This window comes from Oncorhynchus kisutch, linkage group LG23 (assembly GCF_002021735.2).
Source record: "Oncorhynchus kisutch isolate 150728-3 linkage group LG23, Okis_V2, whole genome shotgun sequence".
Lineage (NCBI taxonomy): Eukaryota > Metazoa > Chordata > Actinopteri > Salmoniformes > Salmonidae > Oncorhynchus > Oncorhynchus kisutch.
Genome location: NC_034196.2, coordinates 40,500,261 through 40,526,539, shown reverse-complemented (window position 1 = coordinate 40,526,539; position 26,279 = coordinate 40,500,261). Strand labels below are relative to the sequence as shown.

Below are 26,279 nucleotides of genomic sequence, written 5' to 3'. Positions count from 1 at the left end.
GTTAGGGGAGGTTTGGCTGGCAGGGATGTTCTTGTCCCATCGTGCACTAGTAATTCCTGTGGCGGGCCGGGCACAGTACATGCTGACACGGTCGCCAGGTGTACAGTGTTTCCTCCAACACAATGGTGTGTCTGGCTTCGGGGTTAAGTGGGCATTGTGTCAAGAAGCAGTGCGGCTTGGTTGGGTTGTGTTTCGGAGGATGTACGGCTCTCGACCTTCGCCTCTCCCAAGTCCGTACGGGAGTTGCAGCGATGAGACAAGACTGTAAATACCACGAAATTGGTGAGAAAAAGGCCAACTTGATGTGGGCCTATTAGAACAAAATACAACCGATGTTCGATGACCAGATTCATGATAAAAAACTGGTTGTTCTCAAATTCCCATTTCACACTAATGAGCCAAGCCAAACCATGCTGCACTGGGCTGGTCTGGTTACACATCCACCATAGTTTCTGCAATAAGAGAAAGAAACCATCTGAACCAACACTGTACAGCCCAGATCCACACAATACAAAAAGGTACAGATAAAATGTTGACAAAAGAAGCTTCGGAGAAAGTGAATAAACACTGGCTCAATGCTATCTGATGAAAGGAAAGGGGGAATACCTAGTCAGATGTACAACTGAATGTATTCAACTGAAATGTGTCTTCAGCATTTAACCCAACCCCTCTGAATCAGAGAGGTGCGGGGTGCTGCCTTAATCGACATCCACGTCTTCGGCGCCTCTGGGAACAGTGGGTTAACTGCCTTGCTCAGGGGCAGAACGACATATTTTTACCTTGCCAGCGCTGGGATTCGATCCAGCAACCTTTCGGTTACTGGCCCAATGCTCTAACCACTGCCGAAGAACCAGCGAACTGGCTCAAACTGTCTCAATGCTATCTGATGAACAGACAGATAACTGGCTCGATGCTATCTGATGAACAGCCAGTGAACTGGCTCAATGCTATCTGATGAACAGCCAGATAACTGGCTCGATGCTATCTGATGAACAGCCAGATAACTGGCTCAATGCTATCTGATGAACAGCCAGATAACTGTCTCGATGCTATCTGATGAACAGCCAGATAACTGGCTCAATGCTATCTGATGAACAGCCAGATAACTGGCTCGATGCTATCTGATGAACAGCCAGATAACTGTCTCGATGCTATCTGATGAACAGCCAGATAACTGTCTCAATGCTATCTGATGAACAGCCAGATAACTGTCTCAATGCTATCTGATGAACAGCCAGATAACTGTCTCGATGCTATCTGATGAACAGCCAGATAACTGGCTCAATGCTATCTGATGAACAGCCAGATAACTGGCTCGATGCTATCTGATGAACAGCCAGATAACTGTCTCGATGCTATCTGATGAACAGCCAGATAACTGTCTCGATGCTATCTGATGAACAGCCAGATAACTGTCTCGATGCTATCTGATGAACAGCCAGATAACTGTCTCGATGCTATCTGATGAACAGCCAGATAACTGTCTCAATGCTATCTGATGAACAGCCAGATAACTGTCTCGATGCTATCTGATGAACAGCCAGATAACTGGCTCGATGCTATCTGATGAACAGCCAGATAACTGGCTCAATGCTATCTGATGAACAGCCAGTGAACTGGCTCAATGCCATCTGCTGAACAGCCAGATAACTGGCTCGATGCTATCTGATGGGCCAGAGAAAGGGCACCTCCCTATAGATCGAGGGGTAGGCAAAATACAACACGTGGGTCGGATCTGGCCTGCGAACCCATTCAAACCGGGCCCCGGGAGGTTTCCCCAAAAAATTAAACAGTATAATATTTATTTATTTAGGGGAAAAACAACACTCCAATCTCTCTTGAACATTTAAAACGAGATAAAAAAAATATTTAAAAAATTACAATGGACCTTTTTCTGGCCCGCAAGTTGATTTTCACAAACGCATAGGTCACAAAAAAATCTGTGTGGCCTTCCACTGAGTTTCAAAATCACAACGTGGCCCTTGAACCAAAAGGTTTGCCAACCCCTGTGATAGATCAATAGCACAACAGTACAAGCTGACCACTAAGTTAAGAGAGTTTAAGGTTTGTCTTCTCTGAGATGTTCTACAAGCCAGTAATCCCCCTTCAGCATTCACAGTTATCAGCCAACACTTGCCATGGATGAATCATTGGCAGATGACTCACACAGACCTGCACTGAGAATAATAATAGCTCACCCTCCCCTCTTCCCTCAACTCTCACATACACAACCAAAACAGTCCCAAGAAGACGCAAAGCCCGGAGCCCGATGACAACAGTTCTGCCATTGTGTAAAAACTGAACTCTAAATGTTTCTCACTAGCCTAAACACAGGCTTGGCTTTTGGAGAAAAGAGAGAGAGAGCAAGCGAGGAGTGGGGGGGGGTAGAGAGGGGAGAGAGGAGAGAGAAAATAGTGATAAACCAGAGATCTTCCCCTCTGTGGTTTTCTCTGCACATTGCAGCAGCAGGGAAAAGACCGGAGGCTGAGGAGCCAATTAGCTCTTGTCTGCAACAGAGAGTCAACTTTAATGACTGCATTACTGTAGGATCAATACGGGCCAAACAAACTCAGCAGGAGGACTGGCCCCTGACGCAACCCCATGAGGAAATCATGTACAGCCACACGCTGAGAGAGAAAAACATTGTACGGCCATCATCAACATACCTTCCTAATATGAACCAAGCAAAGCGGCGAGTTTTTCTGCACTTAGGAAGGAGATGTCTGTCAAGTCTATGAATATTAATATATTAGTCATTGTCTAACCTTTACTCGCTGATCAAAGTCTCAATAAAATCTCTTTGACATTAGAGACCTAAAGGCTAGTCAGACTAATGTTGCATCATGGAGAATGATCACTGATTTGATTTTCATAAATGGTTGAATAGCCTAACAGGCTATGTAGACTAGTGTAGATAGTGCTCTTTGAAAACATATGTAAATAAACGTAAAACTGAACCATCAAACCATTGAGCGGGAAAAAAAAATAGATCTGACAGACACTGGGTAGGTTTGGGTTTTCCACAGGGTTGTTTTTGACAGTCAGAAACATGGGGACTCACCACCGTGGGGGACACCCCCGGCATGCGGACATCCAGGGAAAAGTTGCCTGATTTGGACAGGACCATGGGTTGTCCCGTCCTGGTAGTGCAGTCGTTGGGCTCCGAAGAGGCACTTTCCTGATACCTGTCCGATGGGGACAACAGTGAGAGAAGAGGTTGTTAGTGGAAAGCGACAAAACAACCTCGGAGAAAACTATTACTAATGAGAGAACCTAACAGCCTGATGAGTTGAGGAACTCCTAATGATGAGATTGGAAGTTTGCAAGATGAGCGTACTTCACACACAAACACCTAAGACTCAAGAGAGAAATGGAGAGAACACCTCCAGAAAAGTAGGTTAAATGAAGATACAATTGTTTATAGAATTACTTCTAGGCATATCTGCAATTGACTGATACTAATCTACCCAGAAGGCTATTTGTGTGGTCGCCATGTCTGTTGATGCTGAAGCCACCTCCTGCGTCATTTGTTTGTTCATCATGTAGCCATACAAACATGGGACAAACACATCCGGCTTCCAGTACCTTGTGCCTACAGCAGGCTAATTGCCATATAATTGTATAATTAACAATTGTTTAAAAAAGTGCATGAATTCAACATCATTCAAAAAAAAGACTAACTTACAAAACATTGATTTAGAAATGCATTAAACTTATCAAATCTATTGATTTCATAAGTACACTGAGCTATTTCAACTTAATTTAAATTAGTATAATACATAGAATACAGAACTCAAAGAACACTGGAGATTTCCAAGCGACATCTGTTCGCACCACTCACATGACCCCACTAAATCTGCCTTTCCCTTTCAATTGCATTTCAAAACCCCTCCAAACAAATCAACACTGTCCGTCCCCTTACCTTTTAAATCTGTGCAGGGGGTTTGTGGCACCGTCCAAGCTATGGCTTTGACAGATGAGCGTCAGCACCACTACGCCACAAACAAGGACTCCCATCTCTGACTCTAGCCTCTTGTCAAGCGCTCCCTATTCCTGCTTCTAGCCTGCCGGGTTAACTGTAGAAGACTGGGCGCTGAGCAGAGCGTCACAGTGCTGTGTCTGGGATCAGCTGTGGAGCCTCACTGATGCTGAGCGAGAGAGAGGAAGTAACCAAACAAACAGTAGCAGGTCCTGGATCAGGGTTAAGACAGATGGAAGAGCCAGATGGAAGGGTTGTTCCTGTTTGCAGTTCACACGCTGGGGACTGAAGGAGTAGGAGGTTGTGGCTGTGGTTGTGCACACCGCTCCTCTTCTCCAGGCTCCAGGCCACTAGGGCTAGGCGTTCCTTTGTATTTTCTCTGCCTTTCCGAGTGAACTGAGCACACAGAGGCGGGACTACCCTCTAGCGCTCCCTCCCCCTTCCTCTCTACTCCTCTTCTCTTCAGAATTCTCGTCTGGCACAAGTGGCTGTAACGCGGCACCTTTCCACTCTCCTCTTAGCACCCAAGTTATCCAGTGAGAGAAGAGGCGAGTAAATGTGAAGAGTGGCTGGTGTTCAGAGGTGACAGAGAGATGAGATGAAAGGAAGAGTAGATCAGAGTAGATGGAGAGAAGAGGCGAGGAGGGCGCAGCGTCGGTCTCCAGTCACAACCTGTAAAAATAGAAGCAGACGTGCTCAACAAGAGGGAGGGTGACTAGATGACTAACGTGCCACTGACTGTGCCTGTCTGCCTGCTAGCGCAAACCGCTACACCCCCCCCCCCCCCCCCCCCCCCCCCCCCCCCCACCCCGCAAGCTAATGCTCCAGCGGGTTCTTTAATATACTACCATTATCATAAGAGGCAACACGGAAATGCTAGTTGTTAGCGTTAGTGCCCATCCCTTCAGATGATTGAGCAGCTAAGGTGGTTTGAGTTGGGGGGGTAACGGTTGGTTGGGAATCACATGCTATCTGTCCTTGCCTTTAAAATTTCATTAAATATAGATGACAGTGTACATACTCTTCAGTGCTGTTACTGTGCTGAATCCGCGGACGGTAGCAGCTTCTATTTACTCTATTCTGTGGGCTTGTCCGGGATGTGAAAGCGGAGAGATAGAGGGGAGAGAAGGAGAAGCCGCAGTAATCCAATCAGATTTTCCCGGGGGATTCACACCCCTATTAAGGAGATCCAGTTGGTCACCAGCAGGAGCAGACAGCTAGTATAGGAAACACTGTCAAGGAGACCTATGCCATAATATACCATGCTATACCTTACTATACCGTGCTATACTATACCTTGCTATACCATACTATATTCTATCTGTCCATACTATACCTAACTATACCTGTCTATACTATCCCTGTCCATACTATACCATACCTAACTATAACTGTCTATACTATACCTGTCTATACCTTGCTATACTACACCATACAATACATGTCTATACTATCCCTGTCTATACTATACCTGTCTATACTATACCTGTCTATACCATGCGAAACTATACCTTTCTATACAATCCATGTCTATACTATCCCGGTCTAAACTATACCTTACCGTACATTACTATATCTGTCTAAACTATACCTTACTATACCTTTCTATACTATTATATTACTATTATACCGTGCTACACTATACCATACCCGTCTATATTATGATACATCTTATTATATCTTATTATATTATACTATACCTAACTAGACCGTACTACACGAGACCATACAGTACCTTAATATACCTCATTATACTATACCTTATTATAGTATACTTTACTATATTATACTATATCGTAATATACTATACCTGTCTATACTATACCGTACTATACCTTAATATACCTCAATATACTATACCTTACTATATTATACTAAACCTTACTATAACTTAATATACTATATATACTATACCCCGTCATACTATACCTTACTATATTATACCTTACCCGTCTATACTATACTAAACCTGTCTATACTATACCTTAAACGCAACCTTACTATATATTATACTAAACCTTACTATATTACACTATATCTTAATATACTATACCTTAATATACCTTGCTATACCTTACTATATTATACTATACCTTAAAATAGTACATCTTAATATATTACACCTTATTATACTATATATACTATACCTCGTCATACTATACCTTACTATACCTTAGCATACCCTTCTATACTATACTAAACCTGTCTATACTATACCTTAAACGCAACCTTACTATATATTATACTAAACCTTACTATATTACACTATATCTTAATATACTATACCTTAATATACCTTGCTATACCTTACTAAATTATACTATACCTTAAAATAGTACATCTTAATATATTACACCTTATTATACTATATATACTATACCTCGTCATACTATACCTTACTATACCTTACCCGTCTATACTATACTAAACCTGTCTATACTATACCTTAAACGCAACCTTACTATATATTATACTAAACCTTACTATGTTACACTATATCTTAATATACTATAACTTAATATACCTTGCTATACCTTACTATATTATACTATACCTTAAAATAGTACATCTTAATATACTATACCTTATTATACTGTAATATACTAAACCTTACTAATATTATACTATATATTAATATACTATACCGGTCTATACTATACCTTAATATACTATACCTTACTATATTATACTAAACCTTAATATAATACATCTTAATATACTATACCTTATTATACTATATTATACTAAACCTTACTAATATTATACTATATCTTAATATACTATACCTGTCTATACTATACCTACTATATTATACTATATCGTAATATACTACATCTTAATATATTTCACTTTGCTATACCTTGCTATATTTTACTAAACCTTACTATACTAGATCTTAAAATACTACATCTTAATATACTATACCTTACTATATCATACTATACCTTGCCTTACTGTACCTTACTATACCGTACTATACCTGTCTATACTATACCATACCTTACTATATTATACTAAACCTTACTATATTACACTATATTCTAATATACCTTACTACACTATACCTGTCTACATTATACCTGTATCTATACTATATCTTAATATTTTTTTTACCTTTATTTAACTAGGCAAGTCAGTTAAGAACAAATTGTTATTTTCAATGATGGCCTAGGAACAGTGGGTTAACTGCCTGTTCAGGGGCAGAACGACAGATTTGTACCTTGTCAGCTCGGGGGTTTGAACTTGCAACCTTCCGTTTACTAGTCCAACTCTCTAACCACTAGGCTACCCCGTGGTTACTATACCTTACTGTAATATACCTCATTGTACTACACCTTACCATATTATACTATATCTTAATATACAACATTTTAATATACTATGCCTTACTATATTATACCTTACCTTACTATACCATACCTGTCTATACCATAACATACCTTACTAAATTATACTAAACCTTACTATATTATACTTAACCTTACTATATTTGAATATACTATACCTGTCTATACCATACCTTACCATATTATACTATATCGTAATATACTATAACCTTACTATGTTATACTAAGCCTTACTATCTTAAACTATACAATACTCGTCTATACTATGCCTGTCTATACTAAAACCCGTCTATACTAAACTATATTATACTAAACCTTACTATATGGTTGCATCACTGCCTGGTACAGCAATTGCTCGCCCTCTGACCGCAAGGCACTTCAGAGGGTAGTGCGTACGGCCCAGTACATCACTGGGGCAAAGCTGCCTGCCATCCAGGACCTCTACACCAGGCGGTGTCAGAGGAAGGCCCTAAAAATTGTCAAAGACCCCAGCCTTCCAGTCATAGACTGTTCTCTCTATTACCGCATGGCAAGCAGTACCGGAGTGCCAAGTCTAGGACAAAAAGGCTTCTCAACAGTTTTTGCCCCCAAGCCTTAAAGACTCCTGAACAGGTAACCAAATGGTTACCCGGACTATTTGCATTGTGTGCCCCCCCCCCAACCCCTCTTTTACGCTGCTGCTACTCTCTGTTCATCATATATCATCATAGTCACTTTAACCATATCTACATGTTCAAACACCAAGGAATTTGAAGCTCTCAACCTGCTCCACTACAGCCCTGTCGATGAGAATGGGGACGTGCTCGGTGCTCCTTTTCCTGTAGTCCACAATCATCTCCTTAGTCTTGGTTACGTTGAGGGATAGGTTGTTATTCTGGCACCACCCGCCAAGGTCTCTGACCTCCTCCCTATAGGCTGTCTCGTCGCTGTCGATGATCAGGCTAACACTGTTGTGTCGTCAGCAAACTTAATGATGGTGTTGGAGTTGTGCCTGGCCATGCAGTCATGGGTGAACAGGGAGTACAGGAGGGGACTGAGCACACACCCCTGGGGAGCTCCAGTGTTGAGGATCAGCGTGGCAGATGTGTTGCTACCTACCCTCACCACCTGGGGGCGGCCTGTCAGGAAGTCCAGGATCCAGTTGCAGAGGGAGGTGTTTAGTCCCAGGATCCTTAGCTTGGTGATGAGCTTAGAGGGTACTATGGTGTTGTTCCTTTTGTCCAGGTGGGAAAGGGAGTGTGGAGTACAATAGAGATTGCATCATCTGTGGCACTGTTTTGGCGGTATGCAAATTGGAGTGGGTCTAGGGTTTCTGGAATAATGGTGTTAATGTGAGCCATTACCAGCCTTTCAAAGCACTTCATGGCTACGGATGTGAGTGCTACGGGTCTGTAGTCATTTAGGCAGGTTGCCTTTTGTGTTCTTGGGCACAGGGACTATGGTGGTCTGCTTGAAACATGTTGGTATTACAGACTCAATCAGGGACATGTTGAAAATGTCAGTGAAGACACCTGCCAGTTGGTCAGCACATGCCCGGGAGCACACGTCCTGGTAATCCGTCTGGCCCCACAGCCTTGTGTAGGTCTTACTCACGTCGGCTACGGAGAGCGTGATCACACAGTCGTCCGGAACAGCTGATCGTTCATCCCAGGGCATAGTGGGATTTCTTGTATACCTTACTATATCATATGTTACACCTTACTATACCTTAATATACATTACTATATCTTACTACACATTACTATATCTTACTATACTACACTGAACACAAATATAAATGCAACAATTACTAAGATTTTATGAATTACAGTTCATATTTAAACAAATGAACTAGGCAAGTCAGTTAAGAACAAATTCTTATTTACAATTATGGCCTACCCCGGCCAAACCCGGACGATAGCTGGGCCAATTGTGCACAGCCCTATGGGACTCCCAATAACGGCCGAATGTGATACAGCCTGGATTCGAACCAGGGACTGTAGTGGCACCTCTTGCACTGAGATGCAATGCCTTAGACGAGCAGCGGTCAATTGACTGAAATCAGTCAATTGAAATACATCTATTAGGCCCTAATCTATGGATTTTACATGACTGGGAATACAGATATGCATCTGTGGGTCACAGATACCCAAAATGTAGGGGTGTGGGATCAGAAAACCAGTCAGTATTGTGGCCTGTGGAATGTTATCCCACTCTCCTTCAATGGCTGTGCGAAGTTGCTCGATATTGGTGGGAACTGAAACACGGTGTCATACACGTCTATCCAGAGCATTGCAAACATGCTCAGTGGGTCACACGTCTGGTAAGTATGCAGTCCATGGAAGAATTGGGACATTTTCAGCATTCAGATGCTTGCGACATGGGGCTGTGCATTATCATGCTGCAACATGAGGTGACATCACTAAACTGCTCGCCCATACGACGCCATTCAAGCTGGCTGCCATCTGCCCAGTACAGTTTAAACTATAGCTTACTATACTATGCTACATCTTACTATACTATATCTTACTATGCTATAATGTCTGGTGAGTATGCAGTCCATGGAAGAACTGGGACATTTTCAGCTTCCAGGAACTGTGTACAGATCCTTGGGGCCATGCATTATCATGCTGAAACATGAGGTGATGTCGGTAGATGAATGGCACGACAATGGGCCTCAGGATCTCGTCCCGGTATCTCTGTGCATTCAAATCGCCATGGATAAAATGCAATTGTGTTCATTGTCCGTACCTTATGCCTGCCCATACCATAACCCCACCGCCACCATGTGGCACTCTGTTCACAACGTTGACATCAGCAAACTCCTCGCCCACACGATGCCATACAAGCTGTCTGCCATCTGCCCGGTACAGATGAAAGCGGGAATCATCTGTGAAGAGCACACTTCTCCATGTGCCAGTGGCCATCAAAGTCAGTTATGACGCCGAACTGTAGTCAGATCAAGACCCTGGGCTGGTGTGGTTACACGTGGTCTGAGTTTGTGAGGCCGGTTGGACGTACTACCAAATTCTCTAAAACGCTGTTGGAGGTGGCTTATGGTTGAGAAATTAACATTACATTCTCTGGCAACAACTCCGGTGAACATTCCTGCAGACAGCATGCCAATTGCACGCTCACACAAAACGTTGTGTTGCACCTGTGGCATTGTGACAAAACTGCACGTTTTAGAATGGTCTTTTATTGCCCCAGCACAAGGTGCATCTGTGTAATCAGTCTGTTTAATCAGATTCTTGATAATCCATCCACCTGACAGGTGTGGCCTATCTTGGCTAAGGATAAATGCTCACTAACAGGGATGTAAACAAATAAGCTTTTTTTGAGAACATTTCTGGGATATTTTAATTCAGCTCATGAAACATGGGACCGAACACTATATTATCTTACTAAACTATATACACTACCGTTCAAAAGTTTGGGGTCACTTAGAAATGTCCTTGTTTTTGAAATAAAATCGCCTTTTTTGTCCATTAAAAGAACATCAAATTGATCAGAAATACGGTGTAGACATTGTTAATGTTGTAAATGACTCTTGTAGCTGGAAACGGCTGATTTTCTATGGAATATCTACATAGGTGTACATAGGCCCATTATCAGCAACCATCACTCCTGTGTTCCAATGGCACATTGTGTTTGCTAATCCAAGTTTACCATTTTAAAAAGCTAATTGATCATGAGAAAACCCTTTTGCAATTATGTTAGCACAGCTGAAAACTGTTGTTCTGATTAAAGAAACAATAAAACTGTCCTTCTTTAGACTAGTTGAGTATCTGGAGCATCAGTATTTGTGGGTTCGATTACAGGGTCAAAATGTCAATAAACAAAGAACTTTCTTCTGAAACTCGTCAGTCTATTCTTGTTCTGAGAAATGAAGACTATTCCAAGCAAGAAATTACCAAGAAACTGAAGATCTCCCTTCTCAGAACAGCGCAAACTGGCTCTAACCAGAATAGAAAGAGTGAGAGGCCCCGTTGCACAACTGAGCAAGAGGACAAGTACATTAGTGTGTCTAGTTTGAGAAACAGACGCCTCACAAGTCCTCAACTGGCAGCGTCATTAAATAATACCCGCAAAACACAAGTCTCAACGTGAACCGTGAGGAGGCGACTCCGGGATGCTGGCCTTCTAGGCAGAATTCCTCTGTCCAGTGTCTATGTTCTTTTGCCCATCTTAATATTTTATTTTTATTGGCCAGTCTGAGATATGGCTTTTTCTTTGCAACTCTGCCTAGAAGGCCAGCATCCCAGAATCGCCTCTTCACTGTTGACGTTATAGCTAGCTAGCGAACATTAGCATGCTGGATAATTAGATAACGTTAGGTGTATGATCTATGTAGTAATATTATTTGAATCAGAAATATATTTGCATTGCTAGTTATAGCCTAATGTTAGCTAGCTAGCTAACATTGAAACTGGTTTGTTAGTTTTAGCTACCTGCAGATTCATACTACAGCTATGTCACTCAGTTTGTATTGGTAGTAGTACGAGTTGGGATTATGCCGGTTCATTGTTTAGCTAGCCACGTTGAAACAAAAATCTTCACTTCACCAGATCATTACATGACCAATCAAGTTAGCCAGGTGTGTCTGTGGGTGATTGCAGCCACCTATTCTATTTACTGAGCATGTGTACATGTCTAGACAATAGCATTTCTTTCACATGACCTATCAATTTAGACAAGTGGGTCTAGGTAAGCGTTATCTAATAATTATAAAAATATTTTTATCTGGGCACTTTTTGTTTTTGATATAGCTACTATGCAAGTAACCATTTCACTGTACTGTTTACACTTTCTGTATCCTGTGCATGTGACAAATAAACTTAGATTATTTTTGATATAGTGAGTGAGACGGTAAAATGAAGAACAACATGACCTGCACCAAAGTCAGGTAAGGATATAAGCCAAGGACTAGATGGTGTATTTTTACCTGGAGTTTTTCCTTATTGTAGGCTACTACTTTTACCACTTTTAGTCTTGAAATCTTTGGTTGTTTACTACACTACTCACTCTGCTTAGCACATGGCCTCACATGTGAATCCTTAAAGAAATGGGTGGGGCTAACACGGAACCCAAACCGGCTATGCGCGTGCGCCATCGTGCATACATTTATTTTGTCCCCCTACACCAAACGCGATCAGGATACGCAGGTTAAAATATCAAAACAAACTGTGAACCAATGAGATTAATTTGGGGTCAGGTCGAAAAGCATTAAACATTTATGGCAATTTAGCAAGTTAGCTTGCACTTGCTAGCTAATTTGTCCTATTTAGCTAGCTTGCTGTTGCTAGCTAATTTGTCCTGGGATATAAACATTGTTATTTTACCTGAAATGCACAAGGTCCTCTATTCCGACAATTAATCCACACACAAAAACGGTCAACCGAATTGTTTCTAGTCATCTCTCCTCCTTCCAGGCTTTTTCATCGTTTAACTTATATGGTGATTGGCATCTAAACTTTCATAGTATTACCACGACAACCGGAAACAGTTAGTCTTTCAATCACACACGTGGGTATAACCAATGAGGAGACGGCACGTGGGTACCTGCTTCTATAAACCTCTCGCGCAAACGACGCGAGCGGTGTAGTCAGGGTATAAGGCTTAAGAGGGTGTGAACTATGCTGAACGGGTGTAGACAAAGGAGAGCTCTCCAGTAGGTGTACCAAAACATTTGAGGGGCATTTTCTCAAAAGTGGGGTTACAAGTTCATTAACTTACAAAGCATAATTACTTTCCCATTGTTCTTCAACTGCATTGCATGATATAGCATTTTCTAGCTCTGAGTCTCTACTTTTATCCAATATAAAAACCACAATTTCAAATGTTGCTACATAGGATGAACGTCAATATGATCATCATAACACTTCCTGTGTATAAGTTCTATATCTTCGCTCAATACTTTATTGAACATTATTACATAAAGAATTATGTACATTGTTTATATGAGATATCTAGAAGAAGTGAATGTAATTTAGTGGAGTTCTTTATCAATAGTATTGACTGAGTTGAATGGACACAGCAGTCTACTGTAGCATTTCTGTATTGGTCTCATTACTTACAATGGAATATACAGTGCCTTCAGAAAGTATTCACACCCCTTGACTTTTTCCACATTTTGTTTACAGCCTGAATTTAAAATGGATTAAATGTAGATGTTTTGTCACTGGCCTACACACAATACCCCATCATGTCAAAGTTGAATTATGTTTTTAGAATTGTTTACCTTTTAATCAAACTGTCTTGAGTCAAGTATTCAACCCCTTTGTTATGGCAAGCTTTAAAAATATATATTTGTTTAACAAATCACATAAGTTGTATGGACTAACTCTGTGTGCAATAATAGTGTTTAACATGATTTTAGAATGACTACCTCATCTCTGTACCCCATACATACAATTCATTATCTGTAAGGTCCCTCAGTTGAGCCTTGAAATTCAAACACAGATTCAACCGCAAAGACCAGGGAGGTTTTCCAATGCCTCGCATGGAAGGGTACTACCTATTGGTAGATGGGAAATTAAAAAAGCAGACATTGAATATCCCTTTGAGCATGGTGAAGTTATTAATTACACTTTGGATTACACTTTACACCCAGGCACTACAAATATACAGGCATCCTTCCTAACTCAGTTACCAGAGAGCAAAGAAACCGCTCAGGGATTTCACCATGAGGCCAATTGTGACTTTAAAATAGTTAAAGTTTAATGGCTGTGATAGGAGAAAACTGAGGATGGATCAACAACATTGTAGTTACTCCACAATCCTAACCCAAATGACAGAGTGAAAAGAAGAAAGCCTGTACAGAATAAAAAATATTACAAAACATATAACCTGCTTGCAATCAGGCACTAAAGTAAAAAGAGTGCTAAAAGAGTGTCAAAGAAATTAACTTTATGTCCTGAATACAAAGCATCACTGAGTACCACTTTTCACATTATCAAGTATGGTGGTGCCTCCATCATGTGACAGATATGCTTGTCATCGGCAAGGGCTGGGGAGTTTTTGGGATAAAAATAAACAGAATAGATCTAAGCACAGGCAAAATCCTACCGGAAACCCTGGCTCAGTCTGCTTTCCAACAGACACTTTTTTTCTTACCAAGAAATAGAATTTTCCTGAGTGGCCTAGTTACAGTTTTGACTGAAATCGTCTTGGAAATCTATGGCTAGACTTGCAAACGGCTGTCTAGCAATGATCAACAACCAACTTGACAGAGCTTGAACTTTTTTTAGAGAATAATGTGCAAATCCAGGTGTGCAAAGCTCTTAGGAGACTTACCCAGAAAGACTCACAGCTGTAATCACTGCCAAAGGTGATTCTAACATGTATTGGACTCAAGGGGTGTGAATACTTATGTAAATCAGATATTTCTTCATTTAATTTTCAATACATTTATTTGAACATGTTTTCACTTTGTCATTATGGGGTTTTGTTTGTAGATGGGTGAGAAAAATGAATAAAAAACATTTTTTATTCAGACTAACACAACAAAATGTGGAATAAGTCAAGGGGTATGAATACTTTGAAGGCACTGGAGACACACAGCCAACTTAAATTATATGGTTTTGAGTAACTGCATTTTTAGGTGAGTTGATCGTATTGAACTGTAAGCTAATTGTCCCTCAAAATACAATTGTGAAAATCATACCATACTTCCAAATTCTGATCAAACTCTTTACACAAAGCATTGGGCGACTTAAACCGCAGCAAAACCAAACCATAAACAATCTTGTATTAACCCAGTGTTCTCCCTAAAGAATGTAAAGAGGTGCTGGCCCACCTTGTGAACTGGCTACACAACCACAAATTTTTTTTTTATAAAGGAATAATAATTGTTTACTTTATTATACTTTGTTATTACATTTTTTGCTCTAGATTGCAGTAAATTGCATTTACCATGTTATAAAAAAAAAACGCTAAAATCTCTGAGTTCTCCGGGCCTCATCACCATCGTGTTAAGAAATACTGGGGGGAACCCTGTAACCACAACTGACAGCCTATGTGAACTGTGCAGTATTTGCATGAATGGTGTATTGAAGGCACTGCTTGAATGGTAAATCGAAGAATCATGTCACTGTATTTAATATTTTCTGATTTAAAAGGCCCAGTGCGGTCAAAAAACAGATTTCCTATGTTTTATTGTATTTCCAGGCTATAAGGCTAGAACAATACTGTGAAATGGTGAAAATGATGATACTGCCTTGATAGCGTAAGAGCTGCTTGGAAAGACTAGCCTGATAACGACCTGAAGACATACAGTCTAAGCTTGATAACGACCTGACTTCGGTCCTAGCCTGATAACAACCTGAAAGACCATAGTCCTAGCCTGATAACCTACGGTCTAAGCCTGATAACAACCTGAGACTACGGTCTAAGCCTGATAACAACCTGATGACCTACGGTCCTAGCCTGATAACAGCCTGGAAAACTACGGTCCTAGCCTGATAACAGCCTGAAAGACTACGGTCCTAGCCTGATAGATAACAGCCTGAATAACTACAGTCCTAGCCTGATAACAACCTGAAAGACAATGGTCCTAGACTGATAACAACCTAAAAGACTACGGTCCTAGCCTGATAACAACCTCAAAGACCATGGTCCTAGCCTGATAACAGCCTGAAAGACTACGGTCCTAGCCTGAAAGACCACGGTCCTAGCCTGAAAGACCACGGTCCTAGCCTGAAAGACCATGGTCCTAGCCTGATAACAGCCTGAAAGACCATGGTCTTAGCCTGATAACACCTTGAAAGACACCGATCCTAGCCTGATAACAGCCTGAAAGATGACTACAGTCCTAGCCTGATAACAGCCTGAAAGACTACGGTCTTAGCCTGATAACACCTTGAAAGACACCGATCCTAGCCTGATAACAGCCTGAAAGATGACTACAGTCCTAGCCTGATAACAGCCTGAAAGACTACGGTCCTAGTCTGATAATGACCTGAAAGACTACTGTCCTAGCCTGATAACAACTTCGAAGACTACGGTACTAGCCTGATAATGACCTGAAAGACTACGTTCCGAGCCTGATAACGACCTGAAAGACTACTGTCCTAGCCTGATAACAACTTTGAAGACACCTAGCCTGAAAACAGCCTGAAAGATTACTACAGTCCTGGCCTGATAACAGCCTTCAAGTCTACGGTCCTAGCCTGAAAGACTAAGGTCATGATATCTGAAAGACTAAGGCCTGATATCGACCTGAAAGACTACGGTCCTAGCCTGATGACAACTTCTAAGATGATGGTCCTAGCCTGATAAAGACATGACTACGGTCCTAGCCTGACAACCTGACTACGGTCTAAGCCTGATAACAACCTGAAAGACTACGGACTAAGCCTGTGCACCAGCCTAGGGTGAAAAACTGGGTGAAATGAACATGGCACTGGCCATATTCTACAGGAACACCAGAGTAGCTCTGATACAATGCATCAAGTCCGCTGAAGAGGGACAGAACGCACAATCGAGAGGGATTGAGAGCCGTTGTTGCTTCGCCAGGCACCTCTACCCGTCAATACATGATCTAACAGATTGATAGTCAGTATTCACCGTTCATGAAAGTATGCCTTATTTACTTTGAAAAACTACTAAAATAGTGATTTTGTCAGACAGCATAGTTGGGTGCTCTATAGCCAGCTACTAGCCCATTAGGATGACTGGTTGGAGAGCACAGAGATAGATGGCTGGCTGCTACTGCCTGATCAGAGATGATGAATGAAATAAAAAGAAAGTAATTTTATATATAAAAAAGTAATATACACAACAACTGAAATATTTTCGTAAAGTAATGTGAATAAATGATGGTTAGCAAGTGATAAGCAATAGGCCTAACAGGCACACAGCTAGCACAATGGGGTTTTAAGTCATTGTTTTATTGATTGTTGTTTAAGGTTGGCACAATTATAGTAGAATAATAGAGTAACCAACAATAATGGACAATAAACATGAACTAAAAAAAAAGTGTCATAATTGTTTTCATAGATGTATTTTAGAAGGGAGATTCAACTTTATATTCAAGAAGATAATAACAGTATTTCAGTTTTACAAGCAGAACGGGACGGAAGCTTCATTTCCTAAATTTAAGACAATAAACGTGGCTATTTGCATGTCAATTAATCATAACCCCAAATTCCATAATCGTCACAGTCCTAGTGTTGTTTTAGCAGTCAATTCTATAAATCGTCACAGTCCTAGTGTTGTTATAGCAGTCAATTCCATAATGTATTTATTGTAAAAAAAATATATATATAATAAAACCGTGACTATATAAACCTAACCAACCTCAAAAAACACTAATCACTACACATTCGTCAAGGTGTTGGAATGAACGACGGCTCTGCTCTTCCTCCTTTGCAGTCTGGGCCGGCAGACTGAAATACACAGCGGCCACAGATGGCTTTGGAGAAAGGTGTGAAAGTCTGACTGAGGACATGGCTGAGTAGAAAGACCAGAACAAAAACGAGAATGCAAAAGGATATTGGAGTATAGAATTGCAGAATATTTAGGTCTTTCCTAAAAAAAATCTGGCTAACAAGTCTGTAAATTCGATGCGAGACAGAATTGGCTGACGTGTAAAGTGTTAGTCAGTAGCTTAAATACAAAAACTGTTAGATGAAATCTCATTCATTGGTATCATTTCATTAATAATAATTTGTGCTTTCAGCCATAAGTACATTTTTCAACAAAAACCTGTTCGGTCTTTGGACACATCGTCACATCTTGGGAATAACCTGGATACCAAGTAAACAATAGCAGGATCATTTTGATTAGGCAACATTTTGCCAACAGCAGGCTGTCTTTGTTATTGCAGTAGGCCTAAGTAAACAAGGCAACAACCAAGCAATCTCTCATAATATCTCCTCAATATGAAATGGAGTGCAGAGCATCTATGAGTCATAGCCAGGCATGACTTGCTATAAACAGTCATTTACCGATGGCGAAACAGGAAAAGTATAGATTAACTCTGTTTTTTTCCCCTTCACATTAACTAGCCTAAACAAATCCTATTTAATGGTGGACCTAGGTTAAATACATGTATTAGGTCTACAGTCGCCTATTCTTTGTAAGCTCTGTTGCCAGTAACCTAGTATAAAAGGGGATTTCCACCGGCAAAACTGTTATGAAAAAGGAATGAAAACATTTATAGCTTATCATCATTTTCCTCACACTTTCAAATGAATAGGCTATTTCCAAAAGCATTCTTCTAATTAAAAAACATTTTCCCCATCAATTCACCGTCACATCAGGACAATGGAAAAACCCACAGAGCCATTCAGGGAGGGAATCGCAACATCATTTCCTATTGATCCACTCTCTCTCGCTCTCTCCCGCCTTTCTCCATCTCACTCACAGACCCCTGGAAACTGCAAACATCAATCAGCCACTCCATTGAGTCTGCCCGGGCCACTACGTTGAATGGACTTACTAGTGCTCCACAAACCAGCGTAAATAACAAATGTGCACAATCAATGCACCTGCTGCCTGAGTAACTTGAAACTCCCCGGTCCCTAGCCTATTTCAGTCACATTTGGGCTAACCTAACAATATGAAACACAACATGCATTTTTTTCTACTAAGTTTGCCTGTCTGGTTGGACTAGAAGTAGGCCTATCCTCCCTGGTTCAATGTCACATTCCAGTAGCTCGAAACAGCAACAAAGAGTTTGGCTCTATGACAAAAAGCTATCAAAGAAGTCTTACTGTGTCGAGAAGCATTTGGAGTTCTCCTAGCGCGCCGCTAACCCTCAGGGATGTATCCTTGCTCCAGTTATAGGGCTAAGCTGCTTACCTGGTTGTCACTTTGGCTTGAGGAGTCGCTGTAGGATGGTCACAAAGGCCTGAGAGAGAGAGAGAGAGAGAGAGAAACACAGAGAGTTCTGATTTTCAATTGCCTAGTGTGATTCACCAGTGGGAGAGCGAGTCAGAGCAAGAGAGATTGAGACGGAGGGGGTGAGAGTCAAAGGAGGAGAGAGACTGGGAGGGGGATGCTCAGAATTACCTCAGCATGCTCACTGACATCATCGCTCAAAGACTGGCTACAGAGGAAACTATGGTAACCGTTTCCATGCGCTCACACAGTCAAGCCCTTTTAATTGTCAGAGCAACCATGGAGCTTGAGCAACCAGAACCATGCCTTGACTTCCTAGATATACCCTATAACAAGATCTGTACTGTAGGCATTAGGCAATAATACAGGCTAGATGGTTTTGGAAAAGGTGGAAATTATTAACGGTTTATAGCCTAGAATTGTTTTTCACATCACGCTCAAATGGGTCCTTCATAATGTCAGTGTCAACTTTCTCTTTTAATTAAAATGGTCAAATCCTAATATGATAGCAGATTCACGACAGAGAGAGAAAGAGAGAGATAGAGGGCAGCAGGGCGATTAACATTATAATGAATCCTCACGAAAGCTCGGTCTAATTTGAAATGGAGGCGTCCATTGTGGCAAATCTCTGTTGGATTGGCTATTCAATTCATTTCCTTATAGTGGCACTGGTGTGGGTTGAGGAATTGTAAAGCTTTTGCAGAAAATACTATATTGACTAAACCGTCCTGATGAATATAATGGATAAATGCACATAATGAAGATTATGTTAATAAACATTTTTGTTCAACTGTTCAATGTTGGTGAAAAGGCCAACATACAATTTCATTAAATTTTTTATTTAACTAGGTAAGCCAGTAGAAGCCATGGTTCCCATTAAAGACAACATAACAAGTAGTCTATTTTACTCAAATGTCCAAAACAATCAATCAGGCAGATGGTCTAGCGACACTGTATATTATTCTACCACAGATATAGATATTTAGATTTCAAATCTGCTGAGCTGTATAGCAACCATTCAGAGACTCCTTCATTTGATTAGCAAGAAAAATATTATTCTAAGGAGAAACTTTGTTTTGTTATTTGTCAATAATAAACAATTATCCAAGCCACACACATTAAAAACAGGACATATCAACCTCTACAGAAAATTGGATAAATCTTTATACATAAGTTCTTATACCTGTGTAGTAACTTTGTATATTGGTAGCAAGTTGTTTTTTGACACATTTTAGTAGTAGAAACCTAATTGCATTTTAATTGCATAGTAATGGTGTTGTGCGGTTTTTGCACAAGAGTAATAAAGACAGTTCTTTATCCTCGTGTAGTAATGAAAACTACAACTCCATTTTTTTATGCAATTAGACAACAAAGCAATTACTAAAACACTATATTAATGTTCAGTCCATAGTCTAAATGTTCAGTCCATAGACTAAATCTTCAGTCCATAGTCTAAATGTTCAGTCCATAGTCTAAATCTTCAGTCCATAGACTAAATCTTCAGTCCATAGTCTAAATGTTCAATCCATAGTCTAAATGTTCAGTCCATAGTCTAAATCTTCAGTCCATAGTCTAAATCTTCAGTCCATAGTCTAAATCTTCAGTCCATAGTCTAAATCTTCAGTCCATAGTCTAAATCTTCAGTCCATAGTCTAAATCTTCAGTCCATAGTCTAAATCTTCAGTCCATAGTCTAAATCTTCAGTCCATAGTCTAAATCTTCAGTCCATAGTCTAAATCTTCAGTCCATAGACTAAATCTTCAGTCCATAGACTAAATGTTCAGTCCATAGTCTAAATCTTCAGTCCATAGACTAAATGTTCAGTCCATAGTCTAAATGTTCAGTCCATAGACTAAATGTTCAGTCCATAGTCTAAATCTTCAGTCCATAGACTAAATGTTCAGTCCATAGTCTAAATCTTCAGTCCATAGACTAAATGTTCAGTCCATAGTCTAAATCTTCAGTCCATAGACTAAATGTTCAGTCCATAGTCTAAATCTTCAGTCCATAGACTAAATGTTCAGTCCATAGTCTAAATGTTCAGTCCATAGACGAAATGTTCAGTCCATAGACTAAATGTTCAATCCATAGACTAAATGTTCAGTCCATAGCCTAAATGTTCAATCCATAGACTAAATGTTCAATCCATAGACTAAATGTTCAGTCCATAGCCTAAATGTTCAATCCATAGCCTAAATGTTCAATCCATAGACTAAATGTTCAGTCCATAGCCTAAATGTTCAGTCCATAGACTAAATGTTCAATCCATAGCCTAAATGTTCAATCCATAGACTAAATGTTCAGTCCATAGACTAAATGTTCAGTCCATAGCCTAAATGTTCAATCCATAGCCTAAATGTTCAGTCCATAGACTAAATGTTCAATCCATAGCCTAAATGTTCAATCCATAGACTAAATGTTCAGTCCATAGCCTAAATGTTCAGTCCATAGCCTAAATGTTCAATCCATAGACTAAATGTTCAGTCCATAGCCTAAATGTTCAGTCCATAGCCTAAATGTTCAGTCCATAGCCTAAATGTTCAATCCATAGACTAAATGTTCAATCCATAGACTAAATGTTCAGTCCATAGACTAAATGTTCAGTCCATAGCCTAAATGTTCAGTCCATAGTCTAAATGTTCAATCCATAGACTAAATGTTCAGTCCATAGCCTAAATGTTCAATCCATAGACTAAATGTTCAGTCCATATCCTAAATGTTCAGTCCATAGACTAAATGTTCAGTCCATAGACTAAATGTTCAATCCATAGACTAAATGTTAAGTCCATAGCCTAAATGTTCAATCCATAGACTAAATGTTCAGTCCATAGCCTAAATGTTCATGCCCCTGATCTTTTTGTCTTAAAGCGACAACAAGCAGTAGAAACCATAAAGCAGCCTCCCCAACCCTGTTTGGGTAAAAAGCTGAGGGATGGGGCTGGAGAAATTGAATCACGCTCAAATGTGTAGACAGAGCTACGGATGCAAGGCTTGGCCATACGTGCTCTCAACATTATAGTTTTAACCATGTTTTGAGGCTGTTTGATAACATGTTCTTTGTTTACAAACACTGGAGTAAAACAAGCTTATATTTTGGTGGGGTATGACAGTTGAACTAAACTCACAGAGGCACTTGGAAATTATATTCTTCATGAATCAAACGGGTACATATAATTAATTTATAAATCCAAAAATGGACATAGCAACTACAAAATGCCCCTTTAAGTTCCAAAAGCTCAGTAAAAACACAGAAGAGGTAACCAAGGCAAGTTAAAAGGGCTATAAAGCTGAAGCATCTGTTTGTCGAAAGAATTGAGGTAATATGTACACTAGCATTCAAAAGTTTGGGGTCACTTAGAAATGTCCTTGTTTCCCATGAAAACATGGAAAAAAATGAATAGGAAATAGTCAGGATGTTGACAAGGTTATAATTAATGATTTTTAATTGAAACAATAATTGTGTCGTTCAAACTTTGCTTTTGCCAAAGAATCCTCCATTTGCAGAAATTATAGCCTTGTAGACCTTTAGTATTTTATTTCAATTTGTTGAGGTAATCTGAAGAGGTTTCACACCATACTTCCTGAAGCACCACCCACAAATTGGATTGGCTTGATAGGCACTTCTACGTACCATACGGTCAAGCTGCTCCCACAACAGCTCAATACGGTTGAGATCCGGTTACTGTGCTGGTCACTCCATTATAGACAGAATACCAGCTGACTGCTTCTTCCCTAAATAGTTCTTGCATAGTTTGGAGCTGTGCTTTGGGTCATTGTCCTGTTGTAGGAGGAAATTGGCTCCAATTAAGCGCCGTCCACAGGGTATGGCATGGCGTTGCAAAATGGAGTGATAGCCTTCCTTCTTCAAGATCCCTTTACATCCTGTACAAATATCTAACTTTACCACCACCAAAGCATCCCCAGACCATCACAATGCCTCCACCATTCTTGATAGATGGCGTCAAGAACTCCTCCAGCATCTTTCCATTTGTTTCTGCGTCTCACAAAATGTTCTTCTTTGTGATCTGAACACCTCAAACTTAGATTTGTCTGTCCATAACACTTTTTTCCCATCTTCCTCTGTCCAGTGTGTGTGTTATTTTGCCCATCTTAATCTTTTATATTTATTGGCCAGTCTGAGATACGGCTTTTGCTTTGCAACTCTGCCTAGAGGGCGGCAGGTAGCCTAGTGGTTAGAGTGTTGGGACTAGTAACCGAAAGGTTGCTAGATTGAATCCCCGAGCTGACAAGGTAAAAATCTGTTGTTCTGACCATGAACAAAGCAGTTAACCCACTGTTCCTAGGCTGTCCTTGTAAATAAGAATTTGTTTTTAACTGACTTGCCTAGTTAAAAAAAATAAAAATAGAAGTCCAGCATCCCGGAGTCACCTCTTCACTGTTGACGTTGAAACTGGTGCTTTGCGGGTACTTTAATAAAGATGCCAGTTAAGGCCATCGGTTTCTCTTGCTCAGTTGTGCACCGGGGCCTCCCACTCATCTTTCTATTCTGGTCAGAGCCAGTTTGCGTTGTTCTATGAAGGGAGTAGTACACAGTGTTGTACGAGATCTTCAGTTTCTTGGCAATTTCTTGCATGGAATAGCCTTCATTTCTCAGAACATGAATAGACTGATCTTTGTTTATGGCCATTTTGAGCCTGTAATCAAACCCACAAATGCTGATGCTCCAGATACTCAACTAGTCTAAAGAAGGCCAGTTTTATTGCTTCTTTAATCAGGACAGTTTTCAGCTGTGCTAACATAATTGCAAAATTGTTTTCTCATGACCAAGTAGCCTTTTAAAATGCTAAACTTGGATTAGCAAACACAATGTGCCATTGGAACACAGGAGTGATGGTTGCTGATAACGGGCCTCTGTAGATATTCCATTTTAAAAAATCAGTCATCTCCAACTATAATAGTCTTTCACAACATTAACAATGCCCACACTGGATTTCTGATCAATTTGGTGTTATTTTAAAGGACAAAAAAATAGCTTTTCTTTTTTTTTTTAAACAAGGACATTTCTAAGTGACCCCAAACTTTTGAACGGCAGTGTACATGTAGGTAGTTATTAAAGTGACTATGCATAGATAATAACAGAGAGTAGCAGCAGCGTAAAAAAAATATGTTCAGAGTCAGACAAATAAAGCATGGGTACGTACATGTTGTTAACTAAGCACTTTATAGTACAATAATATACTCTCGCATCCTTGTGTGAGTGTCTTCAACGCAGACCTTCTAGAGACATTCTGGTATTTTATTATTCTAAATGTGCAAGCAAGAAGATAACTCACTCACTCACTCACTCACTGACTGACGGACCTCATCAATGCCCAACCACCAGCAACAGATGTCACCCTGCTAGTCTGAAACACTAACCCAAGGAAAAGCCAATATACAAGCTAAATAGATAGATAGAGAAGCCATTGCTTATTGAACTTCGTCAATCTAGCTAACTTTGGCTAATAACCGGCTGCTAGCTACTTTACTAGTGTGTGCTAGCCAAATTACTTAACAACAACATGCAAAAACACAAGCAGTGTATGTAGTTCGCTAGCTAGATAGACAGATGCCTAGAATATTTACTTTACATTTTAAAATGTTACCTTAATGATGGTTGACTACAGCTAGCTGTACCTTCGAGACAAGTAACTTTAGCTAGCTAACATTAGGTATCTAGCTAACTAGCTAATTATAACGTGTAAACTTTTTCTGACAATCTTTGACGACGTGAGTGAGAACATGTCGAAACTCAACTTTTGTATCTACTTTTGTATCTATCAAATACGTGTTTTTTCCACATCTGACACACATTCCATAATTAAATATTAATCTGCCATGACATTGTAAACAATATTTGAAATTACATTTTACCTGTAAACATCACATTCTAGTCCCCCGGTAAACAACGTTCAGTCTGTCACGTATTTCCACGACCACACCAGCAGTATGCAGTAGACCAAAGCAATCGTTGTAAAATAGATCGATGTGAAGTAACTGTACATCGAGTTGGGAATGGAATTGTAGAGTGCGATAGGACGCACATCTGCAAAATGATAAAATCACAGCTGTGCCTCACAATATAACCCTTGTAACGTTTTACTGCAATTTATTTTCATAATCAACTTGTCCATTTTTTTCCCCACAGATGTCTGTTGTTGTTTTTTGTTCTCCCAAAATTGATTAGTAGGCCTAGTCTATCATTAAACCAAAGACACTGGTAACTGTTGCTTCTTCTGTGTGTGATCGAACATTATATACATGTTCATGATTTGAACCCAAAGTCTACTCCACAATTATGACAGCAGAATTTTCAAAATGATTTCAAAATGGATCACTATCAATATAGTGGATTTCAAGTTATGGATTTCAAGTTCTGCTTCTTTCAGTAACAGGTCTCTCATATTTTACATAAACCACATGTCCACCCGCTCTTCAAATGCCTTGTGTGTTTTGAAGCATATCCCAGTGGATTTTCTATGAAAATCCTGTTGTCAGGATTGTCTGGGAGAGTTGTGCTCAGGGAGACCTTGTCTTAACAATAGAAACAGCATGCACTGAGTGACAGTAGAGGGGATAAACAGAGGACTAAAGAGACTGTGTGCAGACAAAGGTCTGCAGGGTGACAGGCCATCAGTTGGACCTTATTCACCTGTGTGCTTTCCATTTGCAAGTAGAAGTGAAATCTCATGGGATATTGTATGAAACTTTGGGTAGGTTTTGTATGAAACTTTATTGGACATTGAATACTTTAAAACTATTGATGCTCTACTTAAGATTAAAAAAAACAACTACTTGAGTTAAAAACCAACAAATACAGTGAGGCGAAAATTGAGACTTTATCAGTATGTCATTTTTGTATTATTATTTATCCATAACCAGAATATACTTTTACGTCAGAAAGAAAAAAAGTCACATACTTTATCGCGCCGATGTAATGCATGTATTAATGAATTGACTAAAGTTTCAACAGCCAGCTGCATTCCTTACAATTTTTTTGTCCGAAATTCTGATCATGATTTCGGACAACAGGGCTGGAGTGATATGTTTCCTGGCCCGCTCTTGTTCTCTGGTGGATTAGTAGTGGTCTTGGCTGTAGTCTTTGAAAGCTCAAGGACAAAATTGCCCAG

General features: G+C 40.1%; 1 protein-coding gene across 4 annotated transcripts in view; it reads right to left on the bottom strand.

Moving 5' to 3' along the window:
- Nucleotides 1-25,125, bottom strand: part of pam (peptidylglycine alpha-amidating monooxygenase) — a 141,085-nt gene extending 115,960 nt beyond the window's left edge. The window contains exons 1-4 of one of the 4 annotated variants that reach the window (XM_020458567.2): nucleotides 25,024-25,125; nucleotides 19,023-19,159; nucleotides 3,923-4,651; nucleotides 3,062-3,185 (exon numbers count right to left, since the gene is read on the bottom strand). In XM_020458567.2, the coding sequence (XP_020314156.1) occupies nucleotides 3,062-3,185; nucleotides 3,923-4,017 (219 nt within the window). In that variant the 5' untranslated portion in view covers nucleotides 4,018-4,651; nucleotides 19,023-19,159; nucleotides 25,024-25,125. The remainder of the gene's footprint in view (nucleotides 1-3,061; nucleotides 3,186-3,922; nucleotides 4,652-19,022; nucleotides 19,160-25,023) is intronic. The other 3 variants (XM_031802865.1, XM_031802867.1, XM_031802866.1) reach the window with 3 other exon arrangements.
- Nucleotides 25,126-26,279: the final 1,154 nt, after the last annotated feature.